Here is a 20953-nt window from a genome sequence, read left to right as displayed (position 1 = left end):
ATTTTGCATAACAAGATTTGGAAATGATTTGAATTACACACTGTAGAATTTTAATTAAGAATTTAAAGAAAGGGGCTGGGATTATGGCTCAGCGATAGAGCACTTGCCTAGCATGTGGGAGGCCCTGGGTTCAATCCTCAGCACCACATAAAAGTAAATAAATAAAATCAAGGTATTGTGTCCAACTACAACTAAAAAATAAATACTTTAAAAAAAGAATTTAAAGAAAGCAGAAACAGTTTACATTTTTGCAAAAATAAAACAAAAATCTTTCCCTTTTCCTATATATACATGAAGAAAGAACTTCTAGATGATCAACTACAGCAGTAGTGGTTATTTCTGGGTGGTTCAAAAACCAGTGATTTTATTTATTTATTTATTTATTTTTTAAGAGAGAGAGAGAGAGAGAGAGAATTTTTTTAATATTTATTTTTTAGTGTTTGGCAGATACAACATCTTTGTTTGTATGTTGTGCTGAGGATCGAACCCGGGCCACACGCATGCCAGGTGAGCGAGCTACTGCTTGAGCCACATCCCCAGCCCCTGATTTTATTTTCTTTGTGACTGTCTTCATCTAATAGTTCTGTATTGAGGTGCATTCATGAATTTAGCATAAAACCTAACAGGTCTAAAGATCACCATCTACTAAAAAAACAAACAAAAAATCCTTAACAAAGGATTTTTAAAGCATCACGATGCTTTAAAAGTAATCAACATCTTCTTTTAAAAGGTTTGCATGGTTTTAGAGTCACAGTATGTATGAGACTATGAGTTTAATGTTGCCTGAAAACACGAAGAAGAAAACTCCAAAGAGTCATTATTGTCCAATCATCCTCTGATTCTAACACTTGACTTATTTGGACACAAAAACTAACTTATCTGACATCTGTGTCACTGTGCAGTCCAGCAAGACATGGAGATATCCTGGCTGATAACAATTTTTAACCTTTGGCAAGTAAAGGTTTGCAAAGAAACAGTCCATACAAGAAATATTTTGTTTCAAGCTGGGGCTATGGCTCAGTGGTAAAGTACTTGCCTAGCATGGGTGAGGCACTGGGTTCGATCCTCAGCACCACATAAAAATAAAGAAAGAAAGAAATATTTTGTTTCAAATTTTATATTACCACTTTAAGCTCAAGATTTCAAAAAACAACCCCTAATACCAGAGAAGTTGGAGCCTATTTCCCAAAGAAATCTTATCAGCACATATCAAGATTGTTACAACCTGTAACAAAAGCCTGGTTAAGTTCTCTGTGGTCTGTTTTCCACCATGATTTTATAAAGAAAAAAATGTACTGAAGGAACAACTAAAACAAATAAATATTTTATGGAGAAGGTCTATATCCATAATCTTAAGTATATTCTTAAATATTTAAAGTTATAGAATAAAATTAAAAAGTAAGACATACACATAACAGTAAATTTTATTCAGCTTGCTTTAAGCTATACTTAGAAACTGTATATTATCATGCAAAGTTACATTTTTTCTGCTACAAACTTCTTTGAAAATTCTAAGCCCACATTACACACACACACACACACACACACACACACACACACACACACACATTCTTTTTTGATCTAGCTTCCTTCTTTCTGGATCTACTTTCTACACATTCTTTTTTGATCTAGCTTCCTTCTTTCTGGATCTACTTTCTCTTTATCTCCCTTCAAAAATCATACAAATTTACTCACCTGGAGATAATGTACCTTTTTAAAAACTGCACCAAAATTTTATTTAATTTGCCTTTTTTTCAGGCATGAGATTCAGCAAGTCATTCTTCATTAGATCAAATTCCCTTTCTTAGAATATCACAAGATAGGATTAAACTATTTTTAAGATGCAGTACTAGCTTTAAAATTTTGAACGGTTTAAGTTCTGATTTTTACCTGGTTGTGATGCTTTGGTGATGGGGAAAGGCTTTTGAGTTTGGGCATCAGGCTGAGACTCTGCTCCACTTTCAACAAAAGATAGATGGCTAACATCACTCAGCAGCTCAGGCTCACTAGCCCAGTCCGACTGACTTAGGTCATCTTCCAGTATCTGTTCACAAAATAATATAAATAAAAATATTGTACAGGAGTTTAAAACAGCTAATTTCTGTGAATTTCTTTACCATCATAAATACCATAAGAGAAATATTACAGAGAGCTGCCAAGTCCCTAACTCTGAAAAGTATTTACTTCTGAAACACAATCCCGGATAGCCCCTAGCAATGCTTCTTAAAGAAGGGTTACAGGGGCTGGAGTTGTAGCTCAGTGGTAGAGTGCTTGCCTCACACACATGAGGTCCTGCGTTTGATCCCTGGCACTACATAAAAATGAACAAATAAAAATAAAGATATTAAAAAAAAAGAAGAAGAAGAAGGGCTACAGACAAGGATGAGTGAAGAAATGTGGCCAGCAGAGCAGAAGAGTCTCTTCCTCCCCCAACACACACTTCTCTTATAGCACTAATATCCTCATAATGAAAACAGCAAACAAATAATGGCTTCATGCACACTGTCTGGCTTCCTTCTACAAAACCTACCTAGGGAATTTTTGCTTTCTAATCTTGTTCATTCTGTTCTCCTGCTTGAACTGTCTTTGTTTTCTTCTCCCTCTCTCCAATCATTACTTCGTCTATTATGCTCTTTCCAAACCATTCTTCTTCTATGATTTCTCATTTCTTTGAATTCCTATAGCACTTACTGTTTATAACGTATAATTGACAAGGATGTACCATCTCATCCCATTGGTTGATAGGTCACACATGCAGTGTGAATGAAGTGATCAGAGTGTCACTAAGAAGGTCAGCTGGCTGGCTAACAACCTCATTAGCTGACCTTACCTTGAAGAACTGGTTGCAAGCAAAAAGCATCAATATTAGCCCTTCAGGTCAAGAAACTTGATCCTATTACAAGTTGATAAGACATATTTAAGAAGCTCACTAGAGAATGAAACTTAAAAACAACAACAACAACAAAAAAAAAAACAGGGAATGGGATAAAATGCTGGCATTTTCTGTCAAGCATAACTCCTCCCTCCCTGTGGGGAAGCTACAAAAGGTAAGGCATGGACTCAAAGAAAACTGAAGCAATCAGAAGAAAACTTCTGGGAATGGGCTGGTGGCTCAGCGGTAGAGCACTCACCTAGCACCTGCAAGGCACTGGGTTCAATCCTCAGCACCACAATAAAACAAGTAAATAAAAGTATTGTGTCAACTACAAATAAGAAAAAAAGAAAAAAAAAAAAAACTTCCACAGGCTCCTGCAGCAAGCACCTATGAGCAGCTCACATTATCCTTTGCCCTCTTCCCAATTCTTCTGGATCATCCAAACTCCCACCTATAGCCAATTTCTCCATTTGTGCAATCAATTCTACTTCTCTTACCTATTTAAAGATAACACTTCCATTTGTTTCTCTCCATTGTGAATATTTCTTCTCTCCTGTATCATTCCATCAGTACACAAATATGCCCTCATTTATACTACTCTTTTAAAAACTTCCTTTTGACCTCAGCTCCCACACAATTTCTCTGTACTTCTTTGCAGCAAAATTCTTCAATAAAGTTCTGAAGTGCTATCTCAAATTTCTCTTCTCTCAATCTATCTATGCCCCAACTGCAATCAATTAACTCCCTGGTGACGTCCACCAGCCTTATGGTTTTAAATATTAGCTACTATACTTTAATTACGAAATATACTTTATCCCCATATTTTAACATCCTTGAAATCACGACGTAGATTATAATTGGTGGCACATCATGATTTAATCTGCAGCATTTTTTTTCTGAGTACTTCCAATAATGGTGTATTTTATAAACAACAGCATTCTAGATTTAATGCTGGTAGTGCAAACTGACAGTTTTCAAATTTCTATCTCTAGCCTAGACTTTCCTCCTGAACTACAGACTTAAGTGTCTATCTGCACTTGACATTTCCTCTTGGATGTCTCACACCTGTCTCAAACTTTTAACATGCCCCAAACTGAACTCCTGATGTTCTTGTTCCACCTGCCATTTCAGTTGATGGTAACTCCTTGCTTCAGCTGCTCAGGCCAAAAACTTTATAGTCACCCTTTTCTCTCCCACACCCCACATCCAGTCCATCAGGAAATCCTGTTGGCTCTATCTTCAAAGTTTATCTAGGATTCAACCACTTATCTCCAAGGATACCATTTGTTCCCAGCCCCCACCAGGGCTTACCTAGGGCAGTGCTTCTCAAACTTTAGTAGATAAAGGAAGCATCTAGGGGTCTGTTAAAATTCAGATTTAGGTTTGATCTGGGTGAGGCCTGAAATTCTGCATTTCTTATCCATATCCCTGTATCTTCTCTCTCACTTCCTTAAGCTCCATCCTCAGGAAGGCCTTCCTGACCACCTGATAACACAGCATCCTTCCCTGCAGTCCCACTCTTATTCCCCTTACTCTGATTTATATATTTGCTTGTTTATTGGTTTTCTTTTGCAAGTTTCCAGTAGATTCCATCCTAGATTCCACAGCTCAAGGTAGTAGGACCAGGATTCAAATACAGGCCTCCTACTGCTTCTGAAATAGTCACTCCCAAAGCACTACAAAAAAATATTTATTGGGTGTTTGAGAAGGTTAAGCTTCTAAGTCCTTTCTTTTGTAATGCTAGGGATAGAATCCAGAGCCCTGAACATGCTATGTAAGAGGTCTACCACAGAGTCACAGACCAGCCTCCAAGCTTCTAATTCAAAAGTCAGGGTTCCCCGTCCTTTCAAAAGACAGTATAGGAGCGGAGGATATAGCTCAGCCATAAAGTACTTGCCTAGCATGTATGAGGCCTTGAGTTCAATCCTCAACACCTACTCCCAAACACACACATACAAGCACACACGTAAACACAACAATATAGCTGTACTTTAGCAACTGAAATTATACTACCAATTTATATATTAGCTTAAAAATTTTCTTTGTGCTTATTTATTTACCAATTGAGTGTGACACTAATACTGCTTTATCCAGATGTTTACTCAAACCAACAAAACTTTTTGGTTTTAAATCTTACGCTAACTTGAAAATATTTAAATGCCACAGAGAACCCTAGTTTCTATTTTATATTTTCTATGTGTTAGACAAGTCCCAAATACAATCAACGAATACCTCAGCTAAGCTCAGGAGGCTGAGCTGGAGTATCTCAAGATGGGAGGCCAGCCTCAGCAACTTAGGACCTATGCAACTTAGTGAAACCCTGTCTCAAAATAAAAATTTTAAAAAGTGGGGTGGGTTGGTGATGTAGCACCATGTGGTCAAAAGCCCCTGTTCAATCCCCAGTATCAAAACAAAACAAAACAAAAAACAACATAATATAAACAATCTCAGCTATGAAATCTTAAGATCAAGTTGTTACTAGTTTGGCTGCTATTTTCTCTTCTAAATTGTCATCTTAGAACCATACAGTATCTTTTGCTTTTCTTGAGAAGTACCTGTCTTCTATATCAAGATAGGATAATGTGTCATAACTCTGACCATAAAATGTTATTTTCCTGGTACATTCAAGTTATTTTTCTTGAGTTTAAATTCATGGTGTCACATTTTTAAGAAGTTTCTCAAACTAATTCCTTAATTTTTCTTCCCCCTGTAATCGTCTCCTGCATGACTTGCTTACTCTAAACTTCTCACTCTTAGGACCAGCAGCACTGCAGATACTAGCAGCTCAGAGATGCCTCCTCGTCTCACCTCTGTAACCTCTTCCTTTCACACAGACCTGGGCTTCTTGGTGCCAGGTCACTGAACTCTGCATGTTGAGCCTGAGGACCAGAACAAACAAGGAAACACAGGAACAAATTCCCAAGCTCTTAGCAAATGGGAATCAAACAGATTAAGAATCTCTTCTTCTCAGTCCTGGAGGGCAAGTACTGCATATCAAACACAGCAAACTGGCCTTTCTTAGCAGTGGAACTGTCTTTAAACCAAACAAATGTTTCATGACACATTGGCAAAGCAGTCAAAAATAAGCTGCCAAAAATACAGCTGCTCTAGTAGATGTAGGGAACGGGGTACGTGGGTTTATTTTTCCTCACATCAAGGCTTCTGAGGGCTGGGGTTATGGCTCAGCGGGAGCACTCACCTAGCACACGTGAGGATCTGGGTTCGATCCTCATCACCACATAAAAAGAAAATAAATAAAGGTATTGTGTCCAACTACAACTAAAATAAATATTAAAAAAAAAAAAGGCTTCTGAGAAGAGATAACTGAGCTGAATCTTGAAATGCCAGGTAAAGTAAATAAGTACTCCAAGCAAAAAGAGTAACATACAAAAAAGAAAACAAACAAACTTTTTTTTTTTTTTAATTTTTTTTTTTTTTTAACAAACTTTTAATAATAGCACATTTAGAAATTCCTTAAAATTTCTACCTAGGGCTGGGGTTGCAGTTCAGTGGTAGAGTGCCTGCCTGCCTAGCACTTGTGAAGCACTGGGTTCGATCCTCAGCCCCACATTAAATAAATAAATAAAGTTATTACATCCATCTACAACAAAAATATTTTTTAAAAAGCTTCTATCTAAAAAATTAATTAGTCTTATAAGAAGTCAAAATTCATTTTGATGTCTAAATCAGAGACCCTGTCCTGGACTAAACTGAAAGCTTCTTCACCAAAGTCCTCTTAAAACATCACAATCCCATACTCAAACTACTCACAAACCCCATATTTCCAGCTCTGTCTCACTACACATCTTTTAGTCCCACTTCTCAGACTTGTGACTTACCTTAGCTTTCCTTCCACTGGTATATATTGGGTTTTTACAATATGCCTGCTTGCTCTTCTGAAGGTAGCGCTTCCAAAAATTATGTAAAACTTCATTCTAAGGTGGAAGGGAAATGAGTGGTGATTCAGGTTATGACAACAAATGTTCAGGTGCATATGTACCACAGAACCTCTTGTACTTTATATACTGCTTTCACCTAAATGCCTGCTTTTCCTCAAGTAGAAAGATAGCATAATAGCAGGTATGTGGGGAAAATGGAATAGCTCTTCTTAACCTTACATTTCAGAGAAGAAAAGGACATTATAGATCACTTAGTTAAACCCTTTCTCTTACATTTTAATTAAGGATCAGAGAAAGAAAACACCTTATACATGACTATGTTTCTAGTCAGGGTCAAAGCCCCTAACCTCTAGCACTAATAATTTCTTCTTAATTCTACTGTGAATCTTACTCTTCCAGCATTGAAATGTAAAGGTAACATCTAGACACTGGAAAACTTACCTTTAACTCAGGGCCCACTCCAAGGGCCTTTAGGGCTTCTGCTTGTTGGTAAAGTATGTACTGAAAACCTTCACACACATACCAATCCCAGCCTTTTTCTAAATGACAAATAACCACATGTTAGACATTTGCACTCCTAATTTACTAACTCGATGCTACTACATAATTACAATTTGTGTTTATACACAGTAACTTGAATTTTTCTGTGCTCCCGAATAGTTTCAATTCTTACATTCTCTTGTTTCTAGTCTGGAAAATTTGTACACAAATGCTAAAATTAAGCATTTTGTATAATTTCATATTTAAATGTTTTCCATCAACTGTGATTTTTCTGAAATATTAACCTATAAGGGAGAAAAATAAGTAGTTAGCACACTAAAAAAGTGAAAAAAGTTTTTGAAATGATATTTTACCAGACATTGTCAAACAGAATCCTAAATAAAAGCACTCAGTCATTGCTTCCATCACTCACAATAGCCCAGCAAATTACTTGGCAAAAGATGACAAATGTCAGGATCTGATAGTCCAAGAGTGTGAAAAAGGCAAAAAGAACATTCAAAGAAAATAAGCTGTTCAATGGCATTCTACTTTTCCAGATATAATTTTACATTATAGGGAGAAACTGAAAGCAAGAAATCTAATACTTCCTGATCTCTGCCTACATACCAAGTTCATATTGAAGTATTTTAAGTAAATTATTTTCTTGAATCCTCAAAACCATCCTAAGACATTATTAAGAAGCATGCCACCACAACAGACGGCAACAGACAGAGCAAATGTTAAATGATTATGGCAACCAGTTAAAGAAAACATTAAAATTGTAACGCCACGATGTGTTTTACTCCTCATTACAGGATAAATATAAGTATGTTATCAATTCTTTAAAAACAGCTTCTGAAGTCTGTTACTGTCTTCTAGAATCCTTCTCCCATACACGTGGCAGAGGACTCAAACCGTCTCCCCTATTTGAATGTCTCAGTGTCTCCCAACACCCCGCAACTAACTCAATCCCATCCTGGAAGGGATCTCAGGGTGTAACAGAAAGCTTGTATTTCTGATGCATCCATACAGTGTTCCAGCATGCTATTTCAGAAACTTAGAAACTGATAAAATGGCATTTTAAATTCTGAGTCTATTCCTATTTTACAAAATAAATGATATCACTCTTTTCACTTCAGAGATGAAGAGACTAAGAAGATAAGGATGACTATAGACACTTAACCCCTTATTAAGCACCTGGAGTTCTTTGAGGAATTTACGATTAAACTTCACATTGTAACTATTTAAACACATCAAGTCTGAATTAATCAGGATTTACTCTGATAAAATTTAAGAAAAATTAATCAGGTTTTAGTCCAATTAAAATACAAGTGCTAAAATTAAGAATTTTGTATAATTTCAGATTTTAAATGTTTTTCATTAACTGTGATTTTTCTGAAATATTAACCTAAAAGGGAGAAAAATAGTTAGCATACTAAAGTCATCATTAAAAGCAGGGAACATGAGTTAGTATTTAGGCATTCTCTGTTATTTATCTAAGAATGTCAACGTATTCCATGTAAATATCTAATTTTCATATATGTGTGTGTGTGTGTGTGTATATATATATATATATATATATATATATATATGCACAATATTTTATGTATGTGTTATCTTCACAGCTACCTCATATAGAAAAGTCTACTATTATCATTACCCTGGTTTCAAATTTGAGAATCTGGTCCTAGGTCATTAGTCACAAAAATAAAAAGCTTCAGTGGACTTTACCTCCAATCCTTCTCAATAATGGTTAATTATATGTACTCATTAGATTAATAAAATATATTATCTTTCCAAGCACACCCATGCTGAGGCTATTTTAAGGGAAAATAATCTTCCTATTTTAAAAGGGTGTGCTCAAAATTCAACATGAGAAATGGGCTTTTGAAAGTTTATTGTGTTTAACTCACCTAACTACAGTTGAATGATTGTGGACAATAAGCATTTTTCCTTAAAAAGCATAGAAAATCATATTTCTAATCAATAATAGACATGCAACACAACAGAAGAACATATGCCAGTAGATAAAAATAAATGTTCCTTTTGTTATTATTATCTTTTGCATAATAGTTGCTCCACTGGAAAAGCAACTCAATGACAGTAATAAGGATTTAATAAAAGATATGCTTTAATACATCTGTTTCCAATTTTACCATCAATTGTTACCAATTTTAATTCAATTTTGGAATATCTGCTGTAAAACTAGCATTTTCTCTAGAATCTATTTAAACTTCCATTCCATGTCCCCAAATCAAGACAGTGAAAGATGTGAATGAAGAATGTTAAGTGTGGGGCTGGGGCTGGGGCTCAGTGGCAGAGTGCTTACATGTATGAGGCACTGGGTTCAATTTTCAGCACCGCATACAAACAATTAATTAATTAATTAAAGGTCCATTAATAACTAAAAAAATTAAAAGGAAAAACAAAAGTTAAGCACAAATGAAGAACGAGCTTACCATGCTTTCTTTTTCTTTTAAGCCCCCTGTTGATGGTTTTTATCTTGGCATTAGGAATAGCATCAGTGTTTATGACTTCTTTAGATCTCTACAGGAAACAAACACAGACCTTATGAAGGTTTTACATCTCCCATAGCATCAAGCATGCTCTGCGAAGTATAATAAACCAAATTGCAAATGCCAAGACCAATTATGGTCTTGGGAAAAATCACATAAGTTGTAATATTCTGGCTAAACTTTATGTTGCTTTTTCATTAACAATTTCTTTCTTTCTTTTTTTTTTTTTTCACCCAGGGCTGAGGATGGAACTCAGGGCCTTGGGTGTTTACTAGGCAAGCGCTCTGCCACTGAGCCAAATCCCCAACCCCAACAATTTCTTGATTCTTAAAACAGTGCCTAAACATAGTAACCACGAAGTGTCTGTTAAATGAATAAACTTTATTTTAAATCACTGATTAACTCTATTAAACAAAATCAAAAGTCAAATTTACTTTTTTTCTTTCCTCCACACAAAACACACTTGGGGATTAAAACAATTTCTGTATTTGCCATACTATTGATGCCTCTTTTTCCATGTGTTTGAATATTACTCTATAACTGCTTTCATGTCTAAAATTATAAAAGTACTATTCTTTGTTTTTAGTGAAACTTACAGAATTTTAGAATGATTAATATAATTCATACCAGTCTTTTTTTAATATTTAGTTTTTATTATAGATGGACACAATATCTTTTTTTTATATTTGAAAACATGGGAAGTAGTTCTTTATATGGTAGTCCATTTATATCAGTATTACAGAATCACTTCAAATATGAATTTAATCTCTTAAATTATTTATAGCAATTTTTTTCTGCATGAGTTTTTAGTTTGCACATAAACAATGATATGTAACATCAATTACAATTTTTTTAATAATTTAGATCAACCTCCTTACCCTACCTTCATAATGTTTCTATATCAGATTCCCTAAATTTGAGCCAATATTTTGTCTAATATAACATTTGAAAAATCAGAGAAATTGGACACAATATCTTTATTTTATTTTTATGTGGTGCTGAGGATCGAATCCAGTACCTCACACATGCTAGGCGAGCAGTCTAGCTCTGAGATACAACCCTAACCCCATGCCAAAGTCTTTTTCTTCCAACTGCTCTCAAGATGAAGTGTCTAAGATTCTGGCTTTCTCACAACCAAATATGAATGAAATTTATCTTTAACTCTCATTAGAAATAAAAGATGACAGGATTTTTGGGATGTAGTCTATCTAGTCACAGAAAAATATTTCCAAAGCAATTTTAGTGTACTACGTTGGTCACACTGAGAACATAAAGACATGTCAAAGTAAATACAAAAGCAATTATCTAGCAATAACAAGTAAAACTTATAAAGGATAGTCAGGAAAAAAAGCCTCAAAATACAGATTATACAAAATGTGAAACAACAAAAAAACTAGAAAAAGCTAAATATCTAAAATTAGAGCTGTAAGTAAATTACTGAATTGTTATATTAAAGAATTAGAGTCAGTAAAAATATCTGCAAATGTTTAGAATATCACAAAGAAAAAGATCTCAGATCCCCTTACCTCTCTCATACATAGGAAAAAAAGACAAAAAGGAAATTCTTGGGCTGGGGTTGTAGCTCAGTGGTAGAGTACTTGACTAGCATGTGTGGCACTGGGATTGATTCTCAGCACCACATAATCAAATAAAGGTCGACTGATAACCCAAAAAAACATATTAAAAAAAAAAAAAAAAGGAAATTTCTGAAATGTGTTGAGATCATTAATTTAAGCTTTCATCTTCACAATTTCAAAATTTCCTACAATAAACATGTATTGCTCTTATAATCTTAAAAACCTATTAAACTTATATAATTCCAGCCTATACACTTTTATTAAATATCCATGAAATATCATAAAAATATCTATTATTTAAGTTGGCCAAATTTAAGACCTTAAATTTTTTTTTCCTGGATAAAACACATCAATAAGTCTCCTGTTCCTTAGCAATTTGGAAATCTTTTTCTCAGACTCCACAGAGTGCCTAGAGCTAGAACAATCATACACAGAATAAGCTGGAAGACAATGAAAGAGATAGAAAAATTGGGTAATTTGTATCATTTCCATTTTTCAAAGGTATAACCACTATCTCACTGCTCATTCCCCTCCCACTGGGTTTCAATACCATACTACACAATGCCAGGGAGCACTAAATACATCACATTCTATGTAATGAACACATCTGCACTGCCATAAAGCCAAGAGTAAAGACCAAAGCCCTGCAACAGAGCTTTGTCTATTTTATGGAAGGAAGCTCTGAGCTAGGTTCTTGGCCTTTATAAAAAATATGCTGCCCACTTTCAAGAACTCTATATTCTTGACAAATTTATTCCATGTGAATTGACAGTCATTTAAATGTGGAGCTATTCAGTGGTATCAGGACTTTTTAAGATAAAAAATAATCACAGTGAATTTAATCAGCCAGAACAAATAAAAGGAATTATCAAAGACAGAAGAGAGACAATGAGTTATGGTAGTTAAATTTCTATTAAAAATAGTATGCTGACTTCATCTGCTAATGGCAAGTCTATTAGGCCACAGGCTTCCTTCAGGACATTTACGTTTGCACTGTGGTCTAACAGTGAGTTTAGTGTAACTAAACACTAGTGCCTTAATATGCACCAAAGCAGAGGATCAAACTGCATATATTTCAAGTGAACAATCTGATGTGCTTGCGTATGTACATATATTTATATATAACTCAAGATACATAATATCTCCATAAAACCATCACCATAATCAAGATAAATGAACATCTTTTTTACACCAACAATTTCATCAGAGAAAACATCTGGCCTTTGGTTTTTTGGGATTGGCTTATTTCGCTTAGCGTGATATTCTCCAACTCCATCCATTTACCTGCAAATGCCATAATTTTATTTTGTCTTAAAGCTGAGTAATAGTCATTATGTATATATACCACAGTTTCTTTATACATTCATCTATTGAAGGGCATTGATGGAGGTTGGTTCCATAGTTTAATTATTGTGAATTTTCCATCCAAACATTTAATAAAAGTTAGACATTTCATTTTTAGAATGAGACAAGGTCAAATGCCAGGAGCTGCTCCGTTTGATCTTTAGGTTCTTTGAGAAGCTACAGAACTTGTTTTTTTGTTTTTTTTTGTTTTTTAAATGTATTAGTTCTAATCAGTTATGCGTGACATAGAAAGCTCTTCGATTCATTATACACAAATGGAGCAGAATTTTTCACTTCTCTGGTTGTGCGTGAAGTGGAGTCCACATTTGTGTAATCATCATGTACCTAGAGTAATGATATTGGTCTCATTCCATCATCTTTCCTACCGCTTTGCTACTTCCCTTCCTCCCCTTTGCCCCATCCAAAGTTCCTCCACTTATCCCATGGCCCCCCCCAATATGTATTAGCATCCACTTATCAGAGAAAACATTCGGCACCTGGTTTTTGATTGGCTTATTTCACTTAGTATGATATTCGCAACTCCATCCATTTACCTGCAAATGCCATAATTTTATTCTCTTTTGATGCTGAGTAATAAGTACATTGTGAGTATGTACCAGTTTCTTTTTACATTCATCTGTTGAAGGGCACTTAGTTTGCTTCCATAGTTTAGCAATTGTGAATTGTGCTGCTATACACATTGAAGTGGCTATGTTACAGAAGTATGCTATTTTAAGTCTTTAGGGTATAAACCGAAGAGTGGGATAGCTGGGTCAAATGGTGGCTCCATTCCAAGTTCTCTAAGGAATCTCCATATTGCTTTCCATATTGGCTGTACCAATGTGCAGTCCCACCAGCATTGTGTGAGTGTGCCTTTTCCCCCACATCCTCACTAACACTTATTGTTGCTTGTATTCTTTTTTTTTTTTTTTTTTTTTTTTAAAGAGAGAGAGTGAGAGAGAGAGAGAATGTTTTAATATTTTATTTTTTAGTTTTCGGCGGACACAACATCTTTGTTTGTATGTGGTGCTGAGGATCGAACCCAGGCCGCACGCATGCCAGGCAAGCGCGCTACTGCTTGAGCCACATCCCCAGCCCCAAATTGTTGCTTGTATTCTTAAGGACTGCCATTCTGACTGCAGTGAGTCAGAATGAAATCTTAGAGTACTTTTAATTTGCATTTCTCTAATCACTAGAGATGTTGAACATTTTCTCATATATTTGTTGATCTATTGTATACCTTCTTCTAAGAAGTGTCCAGTTCCTTAGTCCATTTATTGACTGGGTTATTTGTTTTTTTGGCTTAAGTTTTTTGAGTTCTTTGTATATCCTGGAGATTAGTGCTCTATCTGATGTGCATATGGTAAAGATTTTCTCCCATTCTGTAGGCTCTTTCTTCACATTATTGTTAGTTTCTGTTGCTGAGAAGAAGCTTTTTAGTTTGAATCCTTCCCATTTATTGATTCTTGATTTTATTTCTTGTGCTTTAGGAGTCTTGTTAAGGAAGTCAGGTCTTAATCCGACGTAATGAAGATTTGCTGACCCTGTGTGCTTTGAGCAAATTCCTTTCCACAGAGCAGAGTCCTATTAGCCTATCCAGCAGTAGACTGTCCATACCTTGATTATTTTGGTTATACTGGTCTGAAGATGTGGTCACAGGACCTAGAGCTTCTAGTGTGACATCTCATCTACCAAAGTTACAAAGGATAGTATAACAATTTCTATCTTAAGAAGCAGGTATGATGTGGTAAAAGGAACCATGGTTCGAGACTTGGCTCAAAACTTACAAGAATTTGGAAAACTCATTCAACTCTTGAGCCCCACTTGCTCCATCAAAAATAGGCACAACACTATATCTCACAGGTTGTTATAAGAAGGAAATGAGATAACAGATAAGGAAATACTTTGTAATTTGTATGGCACAATAGAAAGATAAAATGAAAATGGCTCAACATAACTTCAAAAGCCCATCCTCAATCTAATTTACAAATTCCTTAATTCAAGAGTGAGAATTTAAAGACTACTTAAATTCTTAGAATTTGGGTACTGTATGAGTGATAAAGTTTATCAGTTTTTTTGAGAACCACTAGGCTGAAACTGCAATTTTTAAAACTTAAGAAAATTCATAAAAAACACGTTACTTACTTCTGTAACATTGTGACAAGAAGTGCAATAATATTTGCCTTCATCAGTAAGACCCCAAGAGACAGCAGCACATTGAGAACAGCGTTCTTTAAACTCTTCCTATAGAAGAGGGAAAAGGTGTTAGTATAAAACCACATTCAGTTTAAACCCTGCAGTTATTAGTTCTACTTGGAGGGTTACTGTCAATTTTACCCTATAAATTTAAAAAAAAAATCACAGAAAATATATTAGAGATATCTGTAAACAAGGAGAAGAGCTCAATCTCTTAAGTAGTATGAAACTCAATTGCAGACAACGTGCTAAAATATGCAGTCTGTGAGGGAAGAAAAAAAAACATGATAGGGATAAACTGAAATAAAGACAAATAAATAAAACTCCTTGAAAGTGCTAAGAAAAAAATGATGAAATAAAAGTATAAATAAGACTTTAAAATTACATATACCATTTAGAAATTCCTCTAGGGCGTTAAAAACACATACAAAATGAAACTAGATTCTTGTTGTTTCTAGTTTCGATTTATTCATTCAACAGTATGAAAAGTATCAACTACATAGAGTACTGGGCATTTTACTAGGTGCTGGGAGTCAATGGTGAGCAAAAGAGACTTGGAACCTACTGGTAGCAAATATGTATATCTTATGGTGAGTAACGATTAAGTTCATCAATTTAGCATTTAGACATTAACCATTCAGTTAACATAGATTGAGCGGGGTATGGTGGCGCAGGCCGGTAATCCCAGAGACTCAAAAGGAGGATCCCAAGTTCGAGGACTGTCTCAGCAACTTCGTGAGGCCTTAAGCAATTTGGCGAGACCCCGTCTCAAAATAATAGATACATACATAGCTCTGGAATGTTGTTCTGTGGCACAGCGCCCGGGTTCAATCCCCCATACCCACCCCACCAAATTCCGCGAGCCTGTTCTGGGGGACCTTCTAGCACAGCACTGCCTGTACGTCCAGGACCTAACTTTCCAACTCTCAGCTCTTCCGTGTTGGACTTATTATCTTCACTGATCTAATTACCAAAAACTCATTTAATAACGCCAATGGATACAGCATTTTAGGTAGTATGTAAAAAATGAATGCCAGATTTATTTTGGCAGCTGGGTGAAGCTGTCAATGACCCCGCACTGACAGGCCTCGAGGATCCTCGGCCGCACCCACGCCAGCGCCAGGGGGACGCACGGGTGGTCCCGGGGAGAGGGCGGCCGGGCGGGTGGCCGGGCGAGCGCGTGGCGGCCTCCTCCCAGACGCGCCCTGCCAACCGCCCTCCACCCCCGCTCCGGCGGCGCCCGGCCTGGAACGCAGCGCACGCGGCCCGCCCTCCCCATCCCTCACCCCGCCCTGCGCCCGCGGGCGGCCGCCCTGGGCCTGACGGCGTCGCGCGACCGCCGCTCCTCAGCCTCACTGCCCTGGGGGCCCGCGGTCCTGGCCCGCCAGGAGCCACCTCCTTACCGCCTCCTCCAGCTCCATCGCGCCGCCTCGGCGCCGAGCCCGTTACCAGGGCAGCGAGCGCCGCTTCCGGGAGTCGCAAGAGGAGCCCTCCGGCCGGAAACGCAAACCCCGGACTCTGAATTCCGGGAGCCCGCGTCGGTGCGGTGGGACGCTTTGGCGCTCCCGGGCGAAGCTCCGTGAAGCGCGCGTCCGCCTCCGCCTCTGGGACCACGTTCCTTCTTGGGTCGCGGTCAACAAAACCCTGCAGCGAACCAGCGGGCGATTCGGACACGCACCCCGCTGACGGCTGCTGGCCCCAGGCCACGCGCTCCTCTGGCCGCCGGCGACGCGACGCCAGGCCGGGTTCCCGCGCGTCCCCCCGCCCTTGCCGCACTTTTCTGGGAGAGGACTCGAGGCGGAGGGAGGAGCGCGGCTGTTGAGTTAGAGGTCTGATCGCGACCCTCCCGCCTACTGGGCCTCCTTTCCTCCTCTGTAGGAATTAGGCACGACCGCGGGCCCTTGTAGTTGGGCCTCACCGAGCGCGGGCGCGCGCGGCCGGCCTCGTGGGTCCGCTGAACCCGGTCCCGGTCCGGCCCGTCCACAGAACGGGTGCAGGACCTGGGCACTCAGACCGAGCGAAAGGCCGTCCTCCCGGGGATGCTGTTCTGGTGGGAAGAGAAAAAAAGGAGACACGATGACTTTGAGTGGTGGTGTGCGCCAAGGAAGGGGATCTCAGGAGCCGGTCCCACTCGCAGTGGGCCATCGAGGAAGGTCTCGACGAGAGGAGAAGAGGGCTTCGACCTAGGCACACATTCCAGGAAGTTTGGGGCTGGAGCTGGGTCTCAGTGGCAGAGCGCTGGCCTAGCATGTGTGAGGCACTGGGTTTGATGCTCAGAACTGCGAATAAATACATAAATTAAGGTTCATCATCAACTAAAGAAAAGTTTGAAAAGGAAGGTTATACTGAAAAGTAATGGAAAGGAAAAATTTAAAAAGCAGTTAGTAGAGAAAGCAAGCATTCAATGGAAAGGAGCGTTCACAAACTAATGTTAACTCTGAAAAGACTGATAAATTTCAATAAACCTGAAAACATTGAACAAGAAGAAAGCAAAATTAACCAACACTGAGACAATAAAAGGGGCATCACTACAAATACCATAAACAAATAAGACGATATTGTGAACAACCAAGAAACTAGACAATTTAGAAGAAAACATGAGTGATCCTGGAAAAACACGAGTTATCAAAATGTATACAAGAAAAAATAAAACCTGAATATGGTGGCTAAGCACCTCTAGTTTCAATCACTGATAATAAAAGAAGAAGAAGAAATAGAAAATCTAAATGATCACAGCTATTTAGGATTTCAACTCCAAAAGTTAAAGAATACTGTCACAAAGAAAATGCCAGTCTCCAATGGCATGGTTAGCTGGTAAGTTCAATCAAATTTTAATAGAGAAATAACATACATCTTACACTCTCTTCAAAGCAATGGAAAGAGAACTTATCAGCACATGTTATGAAGCAAGCATAACCTTGACACCAAAACCTTCAAGGATGTTTCAAGATAAGTCAAAATTAAGAACTATCTCAGAAACTTGGCCACAAAAGTTCCAAATAAACAGCAAATTGAACGTCTGTTCTTTGTTGTATTCATCAATATGGAAAGAAGACAATACACAAGTTGTGTTTTTTCCTAGGAATGCAAGGTTGCTTAACATTTTTAAAAAACTATAAATATGACAGAGTAATTGCCTAGAATCATGATTTAGATGTGAGGTGTCCCCCCAAAACTCATGTGTTAGATAATATAAGAACATGCAGAGATGAAATGTTTGGGTTATGAGACCTTTAACACAATCAGTGCATTAATCCCCTGCCAGGGTTTAATTGAGTGGTTACTGAAGCCTGATAAGGTGTGGCTAGAAGAGGTAGGCTTTGCGGGGGCATGCCTTTGGGGTATATATTTTGTATTTGTCCAGTGGAGTCTCTGCTTTCTGATCATGTCCTGAGCCTGAGCCGCTTCCCCTCACCTTTCTCTTCTGCCATGATGTTCAGCATCACCTTGAGCTCCAGGAAATGGAGCCTGCTATTTATAGAATGAGATCTCTGAAACCTGAGCCCCCAAATAAACTTTTCCTCATCTAAAACTGTTCTTGACAGGTCTTTTGGTCACAGCAGCAAAAAAAAATACTGACTAAAACACTTAGCATGTGTAAGCTCTAGGTTCAATCCCAGCACCACTAAATACATACATACATAACATAGGTAAATGAAAGTGTGATCTAGATAAAGAGTAATCTAGATAGAAGGATAGAACAAAAGATCAACAGAATTGTATAGAAAGTCTGGAAAAGGACCCAAAAGTACATATAAAACCTGATTTACAACAAAAGTGCTACTAAAATTCAGTGGGGAAATGCCGCAGTCTGGCTGGGCACAAGATCACGAGCCACTCAAACAGGAACAAACTTTATTTTTGAAATAACCGCCAATACCACGTTCGTGCCCGGGAAGATTCCCGATCCACCCACGCGGCGTTCCCCGGTCTCCTCCCGGAACCCCAGCGCAAGCTCTTCCCCCGGAATTCCCTCCTACTGCACTTTCCCAACCAATGGGAACTCTCCAGGAGTCCCGCAGCAGGCCGAGGTAAACAGCAGGAGTCCGGTATCCATATGAATGTAATTTTTAACATAATCATATCATCTCAATGGCTAGCTGGCATCACCTTTCAATCAAAAATGCCATGCATCATATTAATTGGCTGTGGCTCTTAGCAGGGAAAGAATAGTTTTTTAGGGGCTAGGGCTGTGGACTGTGCAGTAGAGCCCTTGCCTCACATGTGCTGAGGCTCTGGGTTTGATCCTCAGCACCATATAAAAATAAATAAACAAAATAAAGGTATTGTGTCCATTTACATCTGAACAAAAAGTTTAAAAAAAAAAGGAATAGTTTTTCAATAAATTATTCTGGGGCTGGGTGTGGTGACGCATGACTGTAATCCCAGCAACTCCAGAGGCTAAGGCAGGAGGATCTTGAGTTCAAAGCCAGCCTCAGCAACTTAGGGAGGTGCTAAGCAACTCAGTGAGGCCCTGTCTCTAAACGAAATACAAAATAAGGCCAGGGATGTGATGCAGTACCTTGGGTACCCCTGAGATAAATCCCTGGTACCCAAAAAAATCAAATCAAATAAAAATGGTTCTGGATCATTTGAAATCCATAACAAAACATTATTGACCCCTTTCTCACACAAATTAGTTTGAAAGGATCATAGATCTACATGTGGCAAGTAAAACCATACAGCTTCTAGAAAAAGAAAAAACTACAGGCAAATATCTTTATGACTGTGGTGGAGTAGATTTTGTAAACAGGGCACGAGAAGAATTGCCCATGAAAGAAAAGATCATGAAATCAGATTTAATTAAATTAAGAACTTCAGTTCATCAAAAGACATCAATGAGGCAAATTAAAGACTGAGGAGATATTCATAATGTATAAATTCAACAAAACACATAACAGATGAAGATTTCCTAAAAATCAATAAAAATAATATTTCCACTGAAAGTAGAAAAAAGAACAGGTATTTCACAAAAGAGGAAAGCTAAATGGTTGCAAGGATGGCCTGAGGCCTGAGTCTAAGCAACTCCGTTTTAAACTCCAGTTTGAAACTTGCAGTCTCACCAGGCACACCTACAGAGCCCTCACTGTGGCCCTCAGGCCCAAACAAGTCACTTCTCCCCACCCTGACAAACTCAGAGTGAAGCCTCTGGCATGCTAGTCTCACCCCATAAGGGGGAAAGGCAAAAATATCAGGGTGAGACCACCAGACCAGATGCTTTAACCCCAGGATAAATGACATAACTGAGAGACTCAGTGGCAGCTGATAGGGATTAAAAAGGAGGTCAAAAGCCCCAAAATTTGGTATAAATAATGGAGCAAATGAACAGACATTTAGCCAGATAACACTGATGCACACAAGTCTGAGAGTCTGATGAGGACCTGGACTGACATCCCAACTCTTCTCATCTGCCTGATCCTCTGCATTGTTCTTGCAGCCTCTTGACATTGATGAAAAAAGGACATCTCTCTATGACCACCTCCTCAGCCAGCCGTCAGCTCCACCCAAGGAGAAGCCTGCCTTGGTTTCTGATCTGATCATCATGGTCTGAGTGAGTGTGCACCTGCTGGACTTAAAGCCTAAGGCTTGAGACTTTTGATCTGACACTTGAGGTTAGCACGCAGAGGGAAAGTCTGTCATGAGCCTGTCATGATTGTGTGTGTTTGAAGTGCTTAGACTTAATCTAGAATTGTTTGCTGTGAATTGATTATGTCTACTGCAATACCTAGCATTAAGGATTATCATTTCCTTGATTAAGAACCTATATGAAGCTGGGGTTGTGGCTCAGTGGTTAGAGCGCCCGCCTAGCACACCTAGCACGTGCGAGACTAAATAAATAAAATAAAGATATTGTGTCCAATTACAACTAAAAAAAATTAAGAAAAAAAGAACCTATAGAGTGAAATCGTATTAAGTGATGTAAGTGAATAAAACATTGAAAAGGGCAGAAGCATGTGGATATTCTTTATCTCTCTGCTGACTGCATATGTCGCACCTTTTGCCTGCTCGACAATGGTCAATAAACGAATAAATGAAAAAGTGCTCAACACCATTACTCATCATAAA

The 20953-nt window shown here is 38.1% G+C and overlaps 1 protein-coding gene across 1 annotated transcript in view; it reads right to left on the bottom strand.

Moving 5' to 3' along the window:
• Taf1b (TATA-box binding protein associated factor, RNA polymerase I subunit B) overlaps positions 1 to 16377 on the bottom strand; it is a 75198-nt gene extending 58821 nt beyond the window's left edge. The window contains exons 1-6 of the mRNA XM_076833105.2: positions 16291 to 16377; positions 14837 to 14935; positions 9714 to 9801; positions 7216 to 7313; positions 6715 to 6810; positions 1891 to 2044 (exon numbers count right to left, since the gene is read on the bottom strand). Of these exons, the coding sequence (XP_076689220.2) occupies positions 1891 to 2044; positions 6715 to 6810; positions 7216 to 7313; positions 9714 to 9801; positions 14837 to 14935; positions 16291 to 16308 (553 nt within the window). The 5' untranslated portion in view covers positions 16309 to 16377. The remainder of the gene's footprint in view (positions 1 to 1890; positions 2045 to 6714; positions 6811 to 7215; positions 7314 to 9713; positions 9802 to 14836; positions 14936 to 16290) is intronic.
• Between the last annotated feature and the right edge of the window lie 4576 nt (positions 16378 to 20953).

Source organism: Callospermophilus lateralis, chromosome 14 (assembly GCF_048772815.1).
Source record: "Callospermophilus lateralis isolate mCalLat2 chromosome 14, mCalLat2.hap1, whole genome shotgun sequence".
Taxonomy (NCBI): domain Eukaryota; kingdom Metazoa; phylum Chordata; class Mammalia; order Rodentia; family Sciuridae; genus Callospermophilus; species Callospermophilus lateralis.
This window is presented reverse-complemented; position numbering and strand designations above follow the sequence as displayed.